Source organism: Candoia aspera, chromosome 1 (assembly GCF_035149785.1).
Source record: "Candoia aspera isolate rCanAsp1 chromosome 1, rCanAsp1.hap2, whole genome shotgun sequence".
Classification (NCBI taxonomy): domain Eukaryota; kingdom Metazoa; phylum Chordata; class Lepidosauria; order Squamata; family Boidae; genus Candoia; species Candoia aspera.
Window position 1 is genome coordinate 69,985,454 of NC_086153.1, and position 20,289 is coordinate 70,005,742.

Below are 20,289 nucleotides of genomic sequence, written 5' to 3' on the forward strand. Positions count from 1 at the left end.
AGACATAGATACCATTTCCCACCTTCAAAATTACACACTGTAGTTCCCTTCTCCCCATTTACAGCCCTTTTTAATCAGTAAATCCAGAAATCCCCACTTCATTTTTATCCATTTTCAGCAAAAAGTCCATAAACAGTTTCCAGTCTTTTATAAATAACATGTAATAAGCTAAAGATAAACCTTGGTACTATACCAATGGATAGCATGATGCCAATTTTTAAAAGGGGACAAAGTTCTAGAACATTAATGACCAATTGGGTCTCTATGTTAAGAGTATATGGGCAGAAAACATTTTGCTTAGATGTTACGATTGATTATGCGCCATCAAATCATTGTCAACTCTTCGTGACCACATAGATTTTCCCCATGACGATCTGCACCTAACTTGGTCCTTCAGCTCTTCCAACAGTGCACTCATTGTTTCTGTAACTAAGTCCATCCACCTTGCTGCTGGTTGTCTTCTTCTTCTCTTTCGTTCCACGTTTCCCAACATTAGAGACTTCTCCAGAGAGCTTAGATCTTCACATAATGAGTCCAAGGTAGGATGTTAAACCTACCAGTAATACATGCACCTTAGTAACACAGTAACAGGGAAATCCAAAAGAGATTATTCACTTTTTGATAAAGTTCCTCTTCAAAGACACCTGAGCAAACAAAGCAGTCCTGGATAAGAGGAGAAGTTATCTTATGGACAGTTAATTGATTAAGGAACAGAAAACAAAAGTAGGAATAAATAAAAGTGTTATTGCAATGATGAGATAAACAGTGTTTCTGCCCAAGGATCTCGACTGAGACTGGTGCTTTTTCATTTCTAATGGGAATTAAAATGACAGAACTGGTACAATGTACTTAGGTAAAAAATGATGCATTAAAAAAAATCTGACTGCACATAAGCAGTTTAATACAGCCCAAATGGCTATGACTGCCCAGAAAATTAATCTTGGAGCTTTTGTAGATAATCTGCTTCTGTTGGGGGCGGTGGGGAGACGACAAGAAGAACCAGGAAATAAATTCCATGCTAAGAATCATTAGGAAAGAGATAAAAATACTGCTATTAGGCTAATGCATTTATGCAGATCTGGCTGACCTTTTTCTCTGGGCTCAGAAGCTAAACACAGGAAATACCAGGGCTATAGGAGCAGGAAACCAAAAACACCCCAGAAGACAAGGGCAAACCACTTGCCTATTGTTGCCAGAAAATGTGTTCATATTGTCCCTGGTGGTCAAGTTTGATTTGAAGACTTCAACTATCAATACGCCTACCGCTCTGGAAGCAGCATTCTCCTAATTCCAAACCCACTGAAATACACCAAAATGCTGAGAGAGAAGTAGTGCAAAATGCTGTTTTACTTTAGCTCTTAAAGCTAAATTAGAGGATGCTCTAATTCTGGAGTTTAGGAAATGCTCCACTGGATGGCTCAATTCTTTTGCCTCAGTTCACTCAGCTGGAGATTTGTGGCTTTGCCCTTGCTCTCTGCTCTTCTCTGTCATGGCAAGGGGACAGGAGTCACATCTCATCTAGATGAGTGCTGCATACGTACAACACTAGTTGAGAAACACTGGGCTATGTAAACACTTTACTATGAGAAAAAGTTACCTTTTGGAATTGTAAGATGAGGGAGTAATTTGCAGTTCAATACAGAATTGCTCAATTTGCATTTAGGTTTAAGAATACAGTTCTATAAAGCATCTGCATTTTTATTTGTTGATCTAGTCTGCAACTCAAAATTAGCATGGAATTAGGAAAAATGATGCACTAGAAGAGGTTTCATTAAGGAAAATGTCTCACAACATTGCATTCAATACTTTGACTTTTTCTTTAATGTACAAATTTATACCAAAACAGGATGGAACAAACATATCATTAGAAAAGTGAGGAATGTGGATCAGATCCAACCTGACAGATTCACTCATCCCTAGGATTTTTAGCTTAGAAGAAACACCATACACACTATAAGTTTAGAACTGCACATAACATAGAAAAAGTAGATGGGTTTTTCTTTCTTCCTCTCTCAATGGCGGAACTCAGGAATTATCCAAAAAAGTTGCAAAATTAACAAGGAAAAAGTAGCAACTCATAAACTATGGAACTTATTACCATAAAATGTAGTGTTGGATGGTTTTAAAGGGGAGTTATCTCAACAGCTGGCAGCACCATGTTGACCTTGTCTGGAGTCAGAGGTAACCTGGAACAGAAATGATTAGTACTTGGGTGGGAGAGCACCAAGGATACCAAGACTTCAGGCTTCTCTGAGAAATGAAAAACATTCTGGGAAGGCAATGGCAAACCACTTCCATACTGCTGCCAAGAATACTCTATGAAATTGTCAAGCTCAACTTAAAGATCTTGTTCCATTAAAAGGGAATCACATCATTCTAATGGACATATTTCTTTATTGTCTGTGTATAGATTAGGGTGACAGAGAGGTGCTACAATCCCCATTTGCCACACTACTGGAAACTGTGGAAGCTTAATCCCTAAACTTCCGAAACTACTAGATTAGGGAACGCTGATTTAGATCTTTTAAATTAGCACACCAGGAGAAGTGAGTGGCATAAGTAGCAGGAAGCCACTGAACAATTTGTCCTGGAGAGCTAAGAGGACTGGTTTGACCTCATTTGCCCAGTGCAAGGATTCATTCTGATCCTCTCTTCTTCTGGTCTGGGATCTCAAAGTTAATGAAAAGCCACACTCTTCATTGAGGCAAGGAACCAAGTGCTTTAGAATCAACTATCATGTGGAAACAGCAATAGGGCCATCAATGTTCTATTCAACTCTCTCCCAACAATCACCTGGTCCTCCTTGGTCTGTTGGGTGGAACACTTTGGTTTTTTCTCTATAGGGAAGTCTTTTCCAAGCCTTAGACTTTTCTCTAAAGTTTCAATTAACTTTAGTAAACGAAAAGTTTCCCAAATCTACCAATGCTGTTATTCTTGTGAGCTAACAGAGCTGCTCATCAATAGAAGAGAATACCTGTAGCTCAGGGTTGAACGTGGAGTTCTTGGTGCTCTCTGAGCGTGGTTGTTTGCTTGCAGGCATTTCATTACCTGACTAGGTAACATCATCAGTACCAACAGAACAGAACTCCACATCATCACCAGTGCTAGTAAGTGTGGGGTTTTGCTCCCTGTTTATATATAGCAGCTTGCCCTGCCAGTATTGGTGGGGGTGTGGTTTTTCTCTTCAGTAGTTCCTTGATTAGGGTATTGTTTTCTGCTTGTTTGTCTGGTGTTAATCCCCGCTTCTCAGGGTGTTGGCTGCTGGAAAGGATGTGTTCTGGTCTTTTTGAATGACAAATTCAGACAAATCAGCCATCAATAGACACATAGAGATAAACCATATTTACACATCATTCAAAAGAAACAATAAAAAAGCTAAGAAGGAAACAAAACCCTGATCAAGGAACTACCAAGGAGAAAACCACACTCCCACTAAGACTGGCAGGGTAAACCACTGTATATAAACAGGGAGATAACCCCACACTCACTAGCACTGAAGATGTCACCTAGTCAGGTAATGAAACATCTGCACGCAAACAGCCAAGCTCAGAGAGCACCAAGGACTCCACAGAGCTGCTCTTGTCATATAAGGGCCAGCTCTTGGAGAACTGAGTTCTGCCAAGTGCGTTGGATGTTATTAAAATTCTGACTCTTAAATTTCACTTATACATTCATATCATTACTTGATGCCCAAATGATGCCTTCCAAAAGAACTAAGATCCAACACATCCACGGCAAGTTAGGGGCAGGTTGCTATCTTTTCTTCCCCTATGAATAATCATTTATTTACTGATTTATATCCTATTTATCTACTGAGAGCTCAGCACATAGTACATGAAGGTATGGAGGCTTCCTTCATTTTATTTCTACAACAATCCTGTAAAGTACTGTAGGGTATTTGGGCTGAGAGAAACATGATTGGTTCAAAGGCAGTCAGTGTGCTCCATGGCTGAGGGAGTACTTGAATTAGGATCTTCCCAGTCCAAGTCCTATTACAGTAGACTGGTCCCTGCAAGAAAAACAAATTATGGACCACAGCCAGCAGCACTGGGCAGGGGGCTTACAGAGTCAAGAGGGGAGCCACACAGTTAAGGCCCTTCCCCTTTGTACCTCAACGCACATAGAAAAGGGGCAGGATTCAATCACACAGTTACGACCACCACTGTGACTTTTTTCTCTCCCCCTCAAGGATGTCCCTGACCACAGCAAAGGATGGGAGGAAGCAGAACCCAAAGTTGGTGGGATCTGCAGCATCACGGAGCTTTTTCCCTCTGCTCCTTTCAGATATGCTAGAAGGCTGGTTCCATAGGTTGCTTTATAATTGACTGGGATTTACTCACTTATCAAAGGTTATGATCAAAGTGGATATCTGAGACATTTCTAGGACCAGAAAGGCCATGCTTCTAAATACGAAACTACTGAGAAATAATAAAGCCAGAAGATTATAGCCTTCATGCCCTATTTATTTGCTTCTTTCCCACAAGTTGTTGCCGATTATGGGAAACGGGACCCTGCTCAAAACAGGCCCTTGGTCTGTTCCACCGTGGCTCTCTATTCCTTCTAAGAAACATAAGGCTGCCGCCTGAAAATTAGCTACCTTACTTTTTTTGTTCAGACGCGGAATTCAGTCTCAAAATAACAGAACAAAACACTGAAGGGGAAGCTCCAATCATCAAGTAGAAGTTCTATTTTGTACGAACAGAGGCCCGAAATCTTAGCAATTCAAAAACCTCGCGCCCAGAGACAAGCGACCGTCAGCACGGCGCCATGCCCTTCGCGCATTCGTGCAAGCATGAGTTCGCCTACCTCTCGTTTCGGCGCCCGCGCCGTGCTTCACAAAGGCGGTGTGTAACTACGGCGCCGCCCTTGCAGCCTTATTCGCGGTCCCTACCTTTCCGTTCTTGAGTTGTCGTCGCCTTCGTTCACGCACGCTTGCTCAGGGGCAACCCCGGGTGCCATTAACTAGGCTGACCGCGCCAAGGAAACGCGTCCAGATTTCCACGATCTCTCCAAGAGTTCGCTCCTCCCTCGCCGCCTTTGGCGCCAACAGGTTCTCCGGAGAGCGGCAGCAGCAGCATGAGCAGCAGCGGCCACAGCAGCAGCAGCTCGCTTTTCCGATAGATTCAGGCGTGTTAGCAAGGCTTGTGCGGTCCTCACACTCCTCAGCAGCCCGCAGCTGAGCAGGAGGAAAAAGCACCGCCGGCAGCATGTGAACGGAGTTGCCCGGGCACCCACCCCGAGCTATGTACTCTGAGAACATCAGCAGCGGCAGCAGCCTGGAGCCCACGGCGGGGAAACAGGTCCTGGAACGGCGACAGCAGCAGGCGGCGGGGGACTCGGGAACGCCGTTCAGCGCCAGCACCTACGAGCTGCTGGCCCTGCTTATCGCCACCATCGGCTTCGTGGGCCTGTGCAACAACCTGCTGGTCCTGGTGGTTTACACCAAGTTCAAGCGGCTCCGCACGCCCACCAATCTCTTCCTGGTCAACATCAGTCTCAGCGACCTGCTTGTGTCGCTCTTCGGCGTCAGCTTCACTTTCCTCTCCTGCCTCAGAAACCGTTGGGCCTGGGACGCCGCCGGCTGCACGTGGGACGGCTTCAGCAACAGCCTCTTCGGTAAGGAGACCGCGCACGTGCCGGCGCACGAGCCCTGCGCTCCAGCCTGCCGCTCTGGCGGCGCCGAGCGTGCCTCTGAGCTCGTGCAGAGTGACCAGGGCAAGGTTTCGAAGGATGTGAATAAAAGAGTGAACCCCTGCGCCTGTGCGAAGCACTCCTATTTGAGCGCCATAATAGGCTCCGATGCACGTTGGTGGAAATATTAATGCTTCTAAGTGGAGAGATTCAGGGTTCAAATCGAGCCTCTCTTTAACATCAAGGTAGCTATCAGAGTATTGCAGGCTTGGTACCCCTCCTCCCTCTTGCCCCTCATAAGATAACTGCCCTTCCTCCTTTAGTTGACCTCTTCTGTTTAATCTCCCAGTTTATTAGGGCTAGATCGTCATGAAGAAAGTCTAGGTGGTCGCTAGGGGTCGAAAACGACTTGATGGCACATAATCAATCAATTCGCCTTGAAGTGCCGTTCTGTTCCTGAAACTGCGGAGCTGTATAGGAAAACGTTTGAACGTGGGAAGAGTTCATTTTTCTCACCACTGACCATTCTGTAATGCATAGAAGCAGGTCTTAGGGTAATCTGCAGCTTCCTGGTGTAGGTAAATGGTAGGCATGAATTTTTGGAAAGCTTCTTGAAGAGAACCCATTGATTAAGCTAGGAGTTCCAATTCGGACCATGCTCACTCTCATACTGTTTTCTGTTTTCTATCTTTGCTCCATGTCACCCCACCCCCTTTTATACTTAGCCCCATGTTCAGCTTAATCATGGTGCCATTTAACATCTCATTTTCTAACATGCAGGTGTTTCTTTGGGGAGTTCTCCTATCTTATTCCTATTACTGGGTGGCAGTAAGTGAAAGAAAGACTGCTGATGTGCCATCAAGGAAGCACTGTATGGCCAAAATCAGGGCAGCAGCGTCTAATTATTGGATAGACCTGTTCTCCATTTGTGGATCAACGTGGAAGTTACACAATGCTCTGCAACAGTGCTGTGCAGGTCACATCGGTCTGCAGAACAAATCCTTGGAGTTACGCATTTGTGGGAATATATTTGCATTCTACACAGCTCAGTTGCTGTTGTGGACCACCTCCATAGATCTATCAACTTTCCATTTTCAAAACATTTTTATTTCAGGATTATGTCTACCTCTTTATGCCCTTCATAATATATTTACTGAGTCGTAAATGTCCTAATAATCCTAGCCAATGGGCAGAGAAGGAATAAATCATACAATACTTACAATGCTGTCTGCTCTGAGAACTTAATTAGCGCCCTCTAATTTGGTATTTTCCTATAATTGCCAACATTTGTAGTCACTCCACCAGGGTCTAATTTCACGTAAGCTCTACATCAGTTTTTTTTCAACCTGGGTGCCTTCCAGTTGTTTTAGTCCTCATTATCTTTGCTGAATGTATATGATGGACATTATAGTCCAATCCATCCCTTCCTAGTCTTCGAAGGCTGCCCCACACCATACGCACTAGCTGCTGCTTCTAACTTCACCATCAAGACCTTCTAAAGTCTTTTCTATGGGGCTTTTTTGTTAACTTCTGAATTGTCCTTCCCAGCTGTAACTAATTCTTATCCATTGTAACATTGTTATATTTTAGTCTGACAGCTTTTTGGAGTAGGGATAGCCATTAATCATTACATTATGTTGCATGTTTTGAACCATCATTTTCCCCTGTTCAAGACATTTAGGGCTGTAACTACCAAATCTTGTCAGCTACGTGCAAATAGTGGAATTAGTTGATACAGTTAAATCTTTTACTTTGGGTAAAAATCCCTAGGGGTGAAAAATGGAGAAAAATTCAGAAAATCAGATGGATTTTCTGATGCATGATAGATTGAAATACTGAACAGGTATATTCAATCCTCATTCTTTTGCTACTGGACCTCATATGCATCATTTGTAATATGCCATATTTATCTGAAAGGAAGATGGCTCTGAATATAAGACACAAGAACACACCCCTGTGCTGCCAAAAGAGAAGATTGTAATAAAAACCTTGTCTGCCTTCAGTATCCTATTCTCACCTACTGTAATCTAACACTACCGTCCAATTTTAAATTATGTAGGGGGAAAAACCTCTGGTCTTCCTTTCCTTATGGTAAATACAGTCACTGGCATTTACAGCGTTTTAATCTTCCTCTTTCCCAACTTCTCTACATTTTTTTCAGATTTGCTGGAAAATTTTCCATCTCCTCCTATGTAGATCCTTTTTTGCAACGCATAGTTAGCAACATATGGCTTTCCAGATGTTAAAGTGCAAATTCCAGCATCACTCATTATCAGCAGTGCTAGCTGGGGTAAATGGGAATTGAATTGCCTTGTTTAACCCTCCTGCATTTATATTTCTATACCACTGGGTATCAATTCTCAGCTTTAGTACACATCACTATGAAGAGAAATCCTTATCCCAAATTAATTCCTAAATAAATTGTGTATTATGGTTACCAGGATCTGAATCTGATATAGAGTGGATAGTAGGAATGGAATCTCCCAAGCCAGTTGTTGGGGTAGAGAAACTAGTGGTGGTGGTGTGGAAGTAAGGAAGGGATGGAGATCAGGGTTGTAATGGGCAAAGGGAAATATGATGGGAGGCATGGGGTGGGCTGCTCTTCTGGCCTCTCTTTTCATTTCAGAAGCCAAGTTACCAGATTTTCAAAGATCTTAACTTCTGGCAGCTGCTGCTGCTTCATGTCAGGTCTACCTATAATAAATCTCTCTTTCTGGATGAGAGGGTAGGACTGGTTTGTATAACCATGACCTGCATGGATGAAGAGAGGGAACCACCTCTCTGAAATATACTGATCTGGCTTTCAAACTTATCATCAGCTGCAAACTCAGGGCAAAGGAGGTGGAGTGGCTATCATCATGCAGTGGGCTTTGATGGCAACAAGAGACTGTTCCACAGATAGCTGGTAAGAGGATGAAATTGAAATTGAAATTGGGTACCAGGAACAAGTGGTTAGTGTTGCTGCTGTACTGTCCACCCTGCTGCATGGCAGCATTCCTTCCTGGACCAGTTCTAGTTCTATTTATATGGGTTGGTTCTATTAAGGGGCCTGAAGCTACATCTTGCACTGCTATCTGGGAGAAGTTTGAGTCTGTTGGTCCTGAAAAAGTGGACAGAGTTTTTTCTGATTTATTTATTTGATTTATGTAGCTGCCCATCTCACATATGTGACTCTAGGTGGCTTATAATTAAATAGACAAAACAGATAATATACATAAATATAAAAACACATAGCAGCCAAGCATTGCAAAATGACCATCAACAAAGCCACAGGCTCTATCACACACCCAGGGCACCAGGCACAGGCACAAAACCAAGTTTTCAGGGCCTTGTGAAAGCCAGCAGGGTCAGGGCTAACTTAATCTCAAAGGGAATGATGTTTCAAAGGGCGGGTTCCATGGCAGAAAAGGCTCTCCTCCTGGGCTCTGCCAGCCAACACTCCTTAGCCAATGGCACCTGGAGCATGCCCCTTCTGCAGGACCAGGGGAATGGTCAATCCTTCCTTGAAAGAAGGTGTACTGCTAGCAGCCCTCTTCTCAAAAAACATTGCTTAATCCAGTAATATTAGTTAATTATAGCTTGGTCTACAAATCTCCTGCCATCTCTTGTACAGTCCGAGAAGTTAGGGAGGATCCCTTCTGAGTCTCTTTCTCTGCCCATTATGCAGCTGCGGGCTATGCCCTCTTCAATCTAATCATTCCCTGGGCAGCATCTCTTCTCCCCATCTCTCAAGGTCTTTCCCAAATATCATTACAGATCTGGATAGCGAAGAGCAGCCTTGGGCTTAACTCAGCAAGACAGAGTGGCTGTGACTATGGAAACTTTCTGATACCTGAGTTATTCCATTGTTGGTTCTGGATGGGCTTGCAATATCCTGGGTAGAACTGATTCATGATCTGAGGTCCTCCTGGACTCTCACCTCTTGCTCAAAGAGCAGTTGGCAGCTGTGGCTGGAAAGTCCTTCATATAGTTACATCTTGTATGCCAGTTATGACCTTATCTGGACCAGGAGACCGTACCTACATTTACCCATGCCTTAATTACTTTCCATTTGGAAAATAACAGTGTGGTCTATGTGAGGTTGCCTTGAAGGCTACTGTACTGAGAAACTTCAATGGGTCCAAAATACGGCAGCCATTCTCCATGTAACACTTCTGCTTTGGGAGCTGCAGTGCTCACCAGCTATATTCCAGGTGCAGTTAAAGGTGGTACTTCATGGATTTCTCTGCAGTTCTGAAGCCAACCCATTGACCTGATCTGTCTTTGTACACATATTATCTACCCAAAAGTGTCTTTTGTGGTTTTAGAACTGAGCTCTGAATTCATATGACTTGTAATTCCTTTTTCTGTACTTCTTCCCAGAGAAAGAAAAATAATTTTTAACAAGCAATGTAATTGGAGAGGTATATTCCCTGTAGTTACATGTTTCAGTAAGGGAACATTCCAAGTTAGCTGGGGAAAAAGATTACAGGGGCAATTTACTATTTTAAAGTAGATTTTTTTTCTGCACTGTGCTTGTCTCTATAGGGTCTTTTTAGGGATAGTGGGAAGAAGTATTCAAATATTCCAATTATACTGCTGGCTGAAATTGTGTAACCTCACAAGTACAGTATGAATATGCTTGGCTTTTTTTGTTTTGCATCATAATGGGTGGCTTCTATGAGCACAGAAATATCACTTTATTGAAACATATTACATTTGATGTTACAGCAGCAAATATGAAAGTTGGATCTGTGGCAGTTCATTTTCATCTGCAAGATGCTTTTGATCTTGTACGGAGCAGGTCATGGATATGTTTGTGAACTGCTCTGAGACTGCAAATTAAACAATACAGAAATTGAAGGGTGAAATCCAATGGCACAGTTCCTGTACTAGAAGGAACTTCCCAGAGAACCAGAAAGAACAATTCTCCCACCCTTCTACAACCCTACATGTTCTCAGGTACTTTAAGCCTCTGGAAAAACTTTTGAGAAGTTATAAGGGAGTCACATCACTTGAGCAAAAGTTCATAGTGGATTACCCATGATGTCTTTTACACAAATTATTTTGCACAATTCAATTCTCCAGGGAAATTCAGCTTTGTAGAAATCCTTCACATGCACCCAACCTTTATTGAGTTTCTTCTTGTAAATGTCTATGAAAGAAAGTTGCATTTGCATGACCTCAGAAAGGAGTTACATAAATCTGGACCTGCTTATATAGACAATTAAATTTGTAGCTCCAGTTCAAGGCTGGCTGGGGAATTCTGGGAGTTGAAGTCCACACATCTGAAAGTGGCCAAGTTTGAGAAACATGGCTCTATATAAATACTTCCATTGAAGAAGTGTCCTCCATTTCCCACAGCTTTCTGTTCCATTGTTTTACAGCTGTTACCATTAGGATTTTTTGGTCCAACCAAATCACCTTCCTTGTATTGCAAGTTCACTGTTTCTTGTTCTGTTTTCTGGAACAACATTGAACAAACATACCCATCCTCCATCTGACAGCCCTTCAGATACTTGAAAACAGCTGTCATTTCTCTCTACAGACTTCTCCAAGGTAAGCCTAGCCAATGCCTCAGCTGTAAGCTGACATACATTGATCAGCTACCTGTCCCAGAAGTGTGGCCTGGTTCAGAGATTCCATTAGGCAAGAATCCAGATAGATGTTCCTAAGGAAACAAAACCAAATGTACAAATTTTTATTTTAAAAAACAAGTCAGTTTTTACATGGAATCACTGATGTGTAAAATTGTTTTCCCACTTAATTTTTGCATTTTTCCAAGTTGAATCCTATAGCTGAAACATCCTAATGGAATGTTATCTTGACATCCAAAATACAGGATATGCAGATGAGCCCAACTTCTGTGGCTATGTTCATGCCTGTTTATTTGCAATTACAAGTGGAACATAAGGGCTTATTCACTACAAAAAGCTAGCAGCGTTAGTTTTTTCACATAGCCCTGTTTTTGCAAAGCAACTCTACATTTTTTGTGTCCTATAGTTGACGAGATTAACCTTATTGGCACTCTCTTCTATATTCAAAAACACATCTGACTGGAGGAAGTTATTTTATCCCAAAACACCTGTGGGGCTGTTTTAAATAAAAAGGGACCTTCCTTTGTTCCAAGTCTGATTACATTTTTTGTGTTTGCATGCCATGTGAACAGAGCTATAGAATAACATAAAGAAAGTTTAATGGATAGGCATGGAGGACAAGAAGAAAAGATAAGTATTGGCATAGGCCAATACTTCAGCTTAAAGAAAAGCTTTGATTTTCCAAGCAAAGTGTGGAAAGATTGTTGGTTTGCTTGATATTGGAAAAAAATTGGAAATTCACATAAAAGAGAAGCAGAGATTTCATAAATTAAGAGGGAATCTTTTGAAGAATTATAAAAAAAGCTTAGGTGGAAAATCACAGGTACTTCATGTACTTCCAGGTACTTAGCTGATTCAGATGTCTTGCTTAACTGTGATTTGTTTAAGCATTTTAGTGGAATAAATGACCGCTAGGATCTTATTCATGCTAAGCTATAATGTGGTTTTAAATTTGACTTAGTTTATAGTATAGACCCGATACGGTATATTCTGCTTTAGCAAAGGGCAAATGCTACACCAGAAAATACTGTAGCTTGCTTTAAAAAAAAACTGACCCCCACAAGCAAGAGCTTTTAAGCAATTTGAGCTAACTGCAGGGAATAAATATCTGGGAATGATTTGTACCACAACTGCATTGTGCAGTATGAATAGCAACTGAATCCTCTGAAAGCAAAGGTGCATTCCAGTTTAAAAAGTACAGTGTAAAGATCTTTGTTTGCAGAAAGAAAGTTATAAGATGCTACACACTATTTCTCCATTGCAAGCAGGGCCATATTGCACTGAGGCTGGTTAGAACAGCTAGATAAGAATACAGGAGAGGCACATTAAAGCATTAATAGAAAAAAAAAGTTAAAAAGTTGCTGATGGAGGCATCTTTTAAGGGTTGTGGATGTTCAGAAGCCCAAGGCAGAAGCTCTGCTGATCTTGATGTTCAGAAGTTAATAGGGCATAGCTTGCACTGAAGCTTTTCGAACATCATGCTTGCTTAAAAATAGGCTATTTTTATCTCTTGCATCCCTAAACCTTGGAAAGCTTTGGAATATTAAGACTTTCTTAAAGTCTTGTGAGGATTAAATCCTTCAACAAAATCAGTATATCCTCACCTTTAAGAAGAGGGCACCATACCCTCTGAAAGAAGCTGCGAGCTTTTATTTTGTTGATAATGACCTTTTTGTTGATATACAGTATATCAATTGATCATTCAAACCATAATATAGAACTTCTCCCTTCCCAGCATGTCCACTGATGGATGGTGTTGGAGAAAGTATTTGCAGCAGAATATTAGTGAACAGGATGATGTTAGATTACTTAATTTTTCTCTGATTTCTCTTCATTCTAGTTTATACTTATCATAGAGGAACTGTAAAATCAGGATTTATTTGTGCCATGTAAACTGTTCATTCTACCTATTTCAGATAGTTGAATGATTCCTACATGGTGACACAGGGGTCACCTGAGTTGCCCACCCCAAAATTCAGCCCTGTGCACTGATTTATTCACAAGTCTAAGTTGGCCTATATTGACAAACTCAGAAAAGGTCCTTAACTTCTAACATGTAATGAGAGTTTGTGTGTGTGTGTCTTGCTGAAGCCTGCTTACTCAACTGTGCTCTTTTGATTATTTAAACTGCACATCAGCTCCTACAAATTAGAATAAGTATATAGAACTCTTCTTGGATTTATTTCCACTTGGCAACCACTTTTAGATTATTTATTTATTTTTATTTATTTATCAAACTTTATCACCGCCCATCTCCCCCACACGGTTTACAATAAAACAATTAAAATTCAGAATGATTACAAATACAGTAATGCAATAAAAATAGAGATATAATAGAATCTAAATAGCTAAGAGATTTTAATCAGTCCATGAGTGTAATACGTCCATCAAAAATCACTTTAGGGCGCTAGCCATCCCCAGGTGTGGCTGTTCCCCCTCCCGTTCCAAGCCTGCTGACAAAACCAGGCCTTTAGTCTTTTTCGAAAGTCCAGGAGCGAGGGGGCCTGTCTCACATCTGGGGGAAGGATGTTCCAAAGGGCGGGGGCTACTGCAGAGAAGGCCAGAGAAGGCACCTTCTCTGCAGTAGATTACCTTCTTGTGTTAGAAAAAAATGAAGTTTTGATTTTGGGTTTTACTGATTGAATGGTTTATTTTGATAGAAATGATGTTACTAAGGTTTAATTAATGGTAAGAGATTATATTTGTAAACTTATCTATATCTGTATTGGAGAGAGTCGGAAGTCACTTTCTCTTTCTGGTTTCTGTCTATCTGCACTTTCATAGTTTTTTTTCTTTTCTTTTTTTTAGTTCTATATTCTAACTTTTCTAACTTTTCTATTTTGTATTTTATCTATACTTTGAAAATCAATAAAGCTGCAATAGTTTCTTGTTCTCCAAAATTATCCATTCCTTCAACCAAAACAGAAAACAAGCATCAAAATACAATTTAAAATCAGGCAAACCCAGACCTCCTCGTTCTTTGGCATCTTGTAACAATTTATACAGTATTTAATTCTTGGTTTCTTGCCTTGCCAAATGAACTGCAAAATATCTCTCTGCCATTGTTTAAATGGTAAATCTGTCATCAAGATTGGTATAATCTGAAAAAGAAACAAGGCAAAATATTCATCTTAATCACAGATATTCTGCCCATAAGAGACAATTGCAATTTTTCCCATTTTAACAGGTCCTTTTTCACATCAGCCCAAATCTTAACATAATTATTGTGAAACAACATACTCTTTTTAGTTGACAAAATCACCCCCAAATATCTAATTTTGTTTTCGATCTTGAAACCAGTCTTAGGTAAAGGTAAAGGTTTCCCTTGACATGAAGTCCAGTCGTGTCCGACTCTAGGGGGTGGTGCTCATCTCCATTTCAAAGCCGAAGAGCCAGCATTTGTCCGTAGACACTTCCGTGGTCATGTGGCCGGCATGACTACATGGAACGCCGTTACCTGCCCGCCGAAGCGGTGCCTATTAATCTACTCACATTTGCATGTTTTCGAACTGCTAGGTTGGCAGGAGCTGGGACTAGCAACAGGAGCTCACCCCGTCACGCGGATTCGAACCGCCGACCTTCCGATCGGCAAGCTTAGCAGTTTAACCCGCAGCACCACCGCATCCCTTGAAACCAGTCTTACCCATCAACAATTCTTGATTAGCAAGATCATATTTTTGGTTAACATTTTTTATTTTTGTTTTTTTACTTTAAGACCTGCCAGTGATCCAAATTCTTTCAGTTTCTTCATCAGCTGCTCCACCATATCCAGAGGATCCTGTAAAATCATTTTATTTTATTTTAATTGCATTCTTAATGATTTTGCTGTATTTGAGACTTATCTGAGCTTGTAAGAAATTATTTCTGACTAGGGAATCTTAGAAGCTGCTGTCCCAACACTTTGGGAGGGCATCAGGTGGGAGAAGCCTGATTTGATATTCAGTACATGATTTCAGGAATTAACACCGTGGTGGTGATTAGTGAAAGATATTCTCAGCTTACGTACCATTGAATTGTAGCCTTTCCAATGACAGAAAACATGTATTTTCTTTTTTCTGTCCAGGATTTGTTTCAACTATACTTCATTGTGTATCTAGAACTATAAACGTAGAACAATAAAATAAGCCTAGAAAACCGCATGTCTGAATGCAGGACAATTATAGTAGACAATTTAAAATTACTGAATAATGCTTGCTTTGTTTTATATCTCCCTGCAGGAATTGTTTCGCTTATGACTCTCACTGTCTTGGCCTATGAACGGTACATTAGAATAGTGCATGCGAGAGTGGTTGATTTCTCGTGGTCTTGGAGGGCAATCACATATATCTGGCTTTATTCCTTAGTCTGGACAGGAGCACCTCTTCTTGGCTGGAACCACTACACACTAGAACTACATGGATTAGGTTGTTCAGTGGACTGGAGTTCAAGAGAACCCAGTGATACTTCCTTTGTCCTCTTTTTCTTTCTTGGTTGTCTGGTGGTACCACTTGGAATCGTGATCTACTGCTATGGACACATTCTTCACACAGTACGAATGGTGAGTTGGTTAAACCAATAGCTTGCCCCTAGACTTTTTCAGTAAGCAAATACAATTTTGATGGCTAAATAGTGATTAGAATATGAAAAAGTGCTTCTTACTGTGTGCCTGCTATAATTAATTAAATACCTGTTTTCATAACTTGCCTTAGTTTTTCTCACAGTATGCAAGCTAACATATTTTGGCTGATGTTAAATGTGACAGCTGAATTTGATCTGCTGATACCCCCACATTATAGTTTTGGGGGAGGGGTTCTGTTAAGTTACTTCCTTTAAGGGAAATGGAACAAATAATTATTAAATACTAATATGAATACTTTAGTAAACTTCTGTGTCACCTGACTCTCAATGATTCTAAGGACCAAGGACTAGAGTACTGATCCTGATACAGTTTTCCCCAGCGTGCTGCTATAATTACTAGCAGGGTAGCCAAAGGCCATGTTTGTTGAAAAATTATAATTGTACTTCCAAAAAGTGTAATTTTTGGAAGATGCCAGATGGGAAAAACTTGGCTAAAAAGTAATTTTAACATGTGTCAAAGAGCAGAATTCTGTTTCATTCAGTGAGAAATGAGAAATAACGCTGCCAAGAAAGACATAAAGATCAAAGCATATAATTCAGTAGAAATGCATTTGCAGTATGGCTGTAATATTAAATATATTTAGAAACAATTCAATCCTCCTGATGCAAATTAAACATATTTAAGACTGTCTTATTTGACAGTGCAGTGTGATTATTGTTTAGCATGATTCATGAATCTAATCACTGCAGTCCACTGCTATCTTATTAAAGGAAAGGAATTTCTAGTGATTTTTGTCCAGTCCTCCTTCATTCTAGCACCCAGTACAGTGTTTTCTTCAAGTTCAAGTAAGTTCCTGGCTGGAGAGGAATTGCTGATTGGAAAACAACACAGACTTACCATTCTAAGTGATGGTTATCACATTGCGGTCGCATTTGCCAAGGAAAGCTCCATTGTGCATTGTGGCAGAAAGACACTGCCTTGATTCTTTCAAGAGAGTGAAATATGGTTAGAATTCTATATGAAATATTTTAATCTTTTTTTTTCATTTCCAGTTTCGGTGTGTGGAAGATTTGCAAGCTGTCCATGTTATCAAAAACTTAAGATATGAGAAGAAAGTGGCTAAAATGTGTTTTTTAATGATAACCACATTTCTTATTTGCTGGATGCCTTATGCTGTGGTTTCACTTTTAATAGTCTATGGTTATGGTCACCTTATAACTCCAACAGTGGCTATTATCCCATCTTTCTTTGCCAAATCAAACACTGCCTACAATCCAGTTATCTTTATTTTCATGAGTAGAAAGGTAAGCCACTTAAAGAAACCTAAATGTTAATGCACATTGCAAAAATCACATTCAATTCATTTTTCTCAACTTGAATAGAGTAAGATGAAACTAACACCTCATTTCACAAATGCATGTTCTGCTCTGGTGGTAAAAATACTGTATCAGTATATAAACAAAAAGATCAGCTTTTCTTCTGATACAAAGTCAAGTGGTTTTTTTATGGAAAAGCGGGAGTAACAAGGCGAGATTCCCAGGAGGCAATCTCCCTCACCCCCAATCTGATATTGTAGGCTTGAATCTGACTTGCTCAATCTTCCCCATCTATTGCTATATATCCTGGTATAACTCCCAAGCCATAGGTCAGTAGACATTCTGGTGAGGATGATCCAAATTGTACTCTGCCATATCTTAAATAGAACCTGGGCTAATGGAAGCTCCAAATTGCTACTGTTCAATCCAGGATCCTGATCTCTAAAATTTTTGATTGTGCTGTTCAAATTTTATGAAGCAGATCAATCTCCATTGTTATCTCAACCATTTGTAGAATCGGGTGAATGTTACAAAATGTCTGAGAGAGACATCTAGCAGCTAGAAAGGCAGTCTTTATAAAATAATCCCATAATGGTACAAGTAAAGCTTGTTATACATAGAGCTGTCTAGTTTTTAAAATTGCCAATAAACAAGTGATGCTAATAGAAATCTGACTGATCAGACTTCATCTGATTGTGTATCAAGCATATTTTTGGCCTTTACCAAAACCCATGACTGATTTTATGTTGTCCTTATGTCATTCTGTTTCTGGAATGTATTACGTGCATATTATGCCATCCAAACACTAGATTTTCAGTGCAGTTTTCTTTCCTTGCAGTTTCGACAATGCCTTATGCAGCTCATCTGTGTTCGCCTCTTGAGGTTCCAGAGGATCTTGAAAGAAAAACCCGCAGTAAGGAATGAAAAGCCAGTGAGACCTATTGTTGTGTCGCAGAACGCAAGGGACAGGCCCAAGAAGAAAGTGACTTTCAGCTCTTCCTCTGTCATTTTCATTATCACCAGTGATGAAACACAACAAATGGATGACAGTTCCAATGACACAGGCACAAAAATAAATGTGATCCAAGTGAAGCCCTTATAACAGACAGCCCAGAAATTGTTCTGATTTAAGTGGACTTCTGCTAACAAAACTTTGGGTGGCACAATTAGCAAGATGGGCACTATCTTTGCAATATGAAATACAGAACTTTTCCCAGGTGCATTCCTATACTAATTTGCCAAGGAGTGAGCCCTGCAAAGCTTAATGCAGTATTCTTCTGTGTAATTGTACTGAACTGTACTATCGGTGACTCAAAGCTCTGTTATAACCACCTGAGATTGTGACATATGCCTGAAAGATGGATTTTTAAACGTATTTTTCTTTATCATCTCTCAATTACCTTCAATTCCCTGTCAGAAATACACCATTATGACTTTTGTAGGCCAGTTTATGATTCATGTAGAAGCAGAAACAGGCACAAAAGTAGAGGAAACCAATTGCCATAGAAAACTGCCTCATGGTATGCATGCTTTCCATTGTTAAAAACTCATCTATGAGCATGAGATATGAGATGTGAAGCACTTGAGGACCACTGTTTTCTTAACTACAGCTGTGCTTGAGAAATGGTGATGCTGAATGTATTCAAACTGTAGCACTGTATTCCTAAGTGTCCACAGCCATTTGTTATAAAAATAGATGGTGCTATAGATACATCAACCTTCTCCAACTGTGCCTAGCAGACATGTCAGATTATAACTTTCAGCAATCCTGATCAGGAGAAAGAATGGTCACTACTGCTGTGTGTCTGGGCAACCAGTTAATTCAATAAACCATATAGTGATTTAACCATGATTTAACTTAGCTTTGGGAGCCCTGTCTGTGAGTAGACCCAGAAAGTCAGTAATTATCTGAGCTTAAGAGCCAAATTATACTCAGTGCTGAGCTCAGAATAATTACGCCTTTACTTCATTGTTCCTAATGGGGAGGATAAGGAAAGGCTGTCCCTGCAATTCTAGAAACCATTATTTTGAACCTCTAGGACCATGGTCACTGAGGGGATGTGTTTTGTTGGGACTCTGTAGAGAGAGAAGAGAGTATCTGTAGCTCAGGGTTGAACTGTGGAGGCTTTGGTGCTCTCTGAACCTGGTTGTTTGCTTGCAGACCTTTCATTACCCGACTAGGTAAGATCAGTGCCATCATCAGAATTTCCAGCCATTATGGATCTTAGTGCTGTGCTGTGCTGTACTGAAACTCTACTCCCAGTGTAGCTGAGGGGCATCTGGTTAGGAGAAGTTGATTTATTGATTTGATTTACAGTACTGCAACAGACTACTGTACTATTCACAATGACTTCTTAAACAATTTTCCACATGGCTTAAAATATGCGTAATTTTTATACAGTATTGTACAGTACTGAAAATCACAGTTATACTGGTTTTGCTCTTTACATTTCAGCTGAAACAACATGGTTACATTAACATTTCATTAAACCTTCTGTAAACTCAGGCATTTTTTATTTATAAACTATGGTTTATGGTTTAATATGTTGTGTGAATCCAGCCAATTGCACCTCATTTAACAAACCATGTTTGGAACAAACCATGCTTAGCCTAAATATAGCCAACATGTATCTGCTTGGCGATATCCAAAATAAACTTTCAAATGTATAGACTTTTTTCATAATACAGTTTTACAGGCTGATTGCAAGAAACAAAAGAAGCATTTGATTCTAAAATAGTTCCTGTACTGTATAGGCATCCCGTTTTGTATTGGGGAAGGATTGGGAAGACAGAGTTTCAAATTCCCACCTATTTTGCTTGATGGATAATCATAGGCCAATATTTTCCTATTTTTTTCTCCTCCAATATGATGACTGCCTGAGGTCTTCTGACATTTCTGGTGTCACAGCTACCTAGTAGAAAAAGGGATGAGCAGGCATAGGCAGGGCATTACCCAGATTGCTAATACTGTATTTTAGATGGCAACCACAGAGTTTCTTAAGTAATAATTCTACTGTTTAACTCAGCCACTTTTGGGGCCAGCCATCCTCCTTAGGGAACTGTTCATTTTTCTGTTGTTCATTACAGTACATGGAAATCATAAAGCTGTTCACTTGCCATTCCAAACACGTCAATTGATGTGCATCTCTGACTGACCTCAGTCGATAAATTCCCCAGTATCTCACGACAGTCTTGCTGTCTGAGCGCT

General features: G+C 40.4%; 1 protein-coding gene across 1 annotated transcript; it reads left to right on the forward strand.

Moving 5' to 3' along the window:
- Positions 1-4,959: 4,959 nt before the first annotated feature.
- On the forward strand, positions 4,960-19,530 carry OPN3 (opsin 3). The gene is made up of 4 exons (XM_063306334.1): positions 4,960-5,616; positions 15,425-15,744; positions 16,818-17,069; positions 17,920-19,530. The coding sequence occupies exons 1-4, from the start codon at positions 5,244-5,246 to the stop codon at positions 18,181-18,183; spliced, it is 1,209 nt and encodes a 402-aa protein (XP_063162404.1). The 5' UTR covers positions 4,960-5,243; the 3' UTR covers positions 18,184-19,530.
- The last annotated feature ends 759 nt before the right edge of the window (positions 19,531-20,289 follow it).